This window comes from Physella acuta, unplaced genomic scaffold (genome assembly GCF_028476545.2).
Source record: "Physella acuta isolate Inbredline_101_S28 unplaced genomic scaffold, ASM2847654v3 ptg000242l, whole genome shotgun sequence".
In the NCBI taxonomy this organism is placed as follows: Eukaryota; Metazoa; Mollusca; class Gastropoda; family Physidae; genus Physella; species Physella acuta.
The window spans coordinates 925,349-927,500 of record NW_026731761.1 but is presented as its reverse complement, the minus strand read 5'-3'; the positions used below and the strand labels follow the sequence as shown (position 1 = coordinate 927,500).

At 31.4% G+C, this 2,152-nt stretch overlaps 1 protein-coding gene across 1 annotated transcript in view; it reads right to left on the bottom strand.

Annotated features, from left to right (window-relative positions):
* LOC131938358 (epithelial membrane protein 1) overlaps positions 1-1,918 on the bottom strand; it is a gene marked incomplete at its 3' end in the record, with an annotated part of 3,796 nt that extends 1,878 nt beyond the window's left edge. Inside the window, 2 exon segments of the mRNA XM_059296381.1 lie at positions 1,538-1,720; positions 1,849-1,918. Of these exon segments, the coding sequence (XP_059152364.1) occupies positions 1,538-1,718 (181 nt within the window).
* Positions 1,919-2,152: the final 234 nt, after the last annotated feature.

The window sequence follows — 2,152 nt, the reverse complement described above, 5'->3', positions numbered from 1 at the left end:
GCCCCCAAATTCCTCAAAATTCAGTATTTTGAACGGACACAAATTTTGAAAGTTCATAAAAAATTTGTTTGAAGATATGCACTTAAAATGTGTAGCTGAGTACCCCAAAATATGGGAGATGATTATGAATTGATTATTTATTGGGCATAAAATATAATATTTTATAAATGGTGGAAAACCTACGATGGGGTTATTTTTCAAGATGGCCGCCGTTGTCATAATTTCCAAGATTTTTCCACCATTTTTTAGTGGAAATGCATATTCGGATGTATCTTAATATAGCTGTAAAGAAATAATTGTTTTCTAACGAATCTTTAAATAGTTTTCTTTACTGGGGCCTTCCCCATCTTTTTAAAAAAAAATGTCTAATGTTTTATATTTTCAACCCATTTTTATTTCAAAATGAATACTATATAGGATAATACAGTCTATACACATCTACACTCATGCTGAACGTAAATGCAAAATAAAAAAGCGGAAATGAGGACGCCTCTATGGCCTATACTATACAAATATTTGAAAAATTTAAACCAATTTGTATTAACATTGAATTTAGCCAAAAAGTAAATGAACACCTCCCCAGTGTTATTATGCACCGGTGTGGCAAAAATGATTCCGATCCATTCAGGCGGTGAAATTTCAATAGGGCTGGTAAGTAGGTCACAAACCAGTTCTACGGCTCAATAAAACCTGCATGAGCTATAGAACTGTTTGGTGACCAACTTACTAGTCCTATAGCAGTTCAAGTTGACTTTATATATATATATATATATATATATATATATATATATATATATATATATATATATATATTTTTTTATATATATATATATATATATATATATATATATATATATATATATATATATATATATATATATATATATATATATATGGGAGGTAACTACCCGGGTGTTAATTGACATGGTGGTAATTGATCTGGGGAAGGGTAATGTCACATATACTTTAGTGCATATATAAAACCTTGTTGTTCTAAAACTTTATTTATGATTTAATATCCATTTTAATACTTTTTTATAGAACGGTCGTGTATCATGCAAATAAAAACGTTTGGAGAAAGTCTTCGATAATCTTTTTTTGTTGACATCGTGTGTTAAATGACAGAGCCGCATAGGAGTTACATCAACGCTATAGTTTTAAGCTTAAAGTCATAATTACAGTAAAACTGGTAAAAGTCGGAAAATTTAATTTGAAAAAAAAAGCATTTATTCGTTGTATTAAGCTTCTGCCTCAATTTTGTATTTCATAATACATAGACACAGTAGAAGTCGACAGCAATATCTAATTCATCTTAGTTAAGTTTTTAAAATATGAATCCTTCATCAATCTTTAAACATTTCTACACAACCAATCAGTTTACCTATACTGAAATAATTTCACGTCCTCTATAAAACTATTAAAACATGATTGGTATTTGAACTTTTAGTTTTGTTTATATGCTTGGAATTAATTAGCCCGCCCAACGACTCTAAGGAATTCTAAAGACGAGGAAAAAAAAAAATAAAAGCCACAACACCTGCGATAGGAAAATCTGCAAATGTCAAACAAACGCCATGCGAGCAGGCCTGCCAAAGCCCAATAGTAAGTTCATTATTTTTTATCAACATCCATTCGGGCGTGGCCAGCCCTACAATGTGCAGTATGATGCCAACAAAGAGAAGAACGATCGCCACAATAGCTCCAACCTGGACCGACATCCCTGTGTACGAAATAAAACTCTGATAAAACACATTTATTTAATTGTTTTAGTATCCAAAAAATACGAACACTTTTTGCAATATATATTGTATAATTTACATCTTAAAGGAGAAAATTTATGCAACGAACCGTAAAGTGTATTCGCTAAAATGAGCGCCGAGTAAATGAAAGAATATTTCTTCAACAGTCCCTAGAATATTTTAGCGCTTCTAACAACCGTTATGATTGGTTGTCCTAAACTGTCATTATCCAATCAGAACTCCTCAGCCCCGATTTACGCGTAGAGCTTTTAATATCGCGATTGATTGGTGTCGTAAACAGAGATTTCCTGGAGTTTCAATTTCAGTTTGAGTGCTACGCGAAATAGAAATGTCTTTCGGAACAAAATACAAAATAAATCGAAAAAACAAAACTGAAACAAGTATCCGAATAC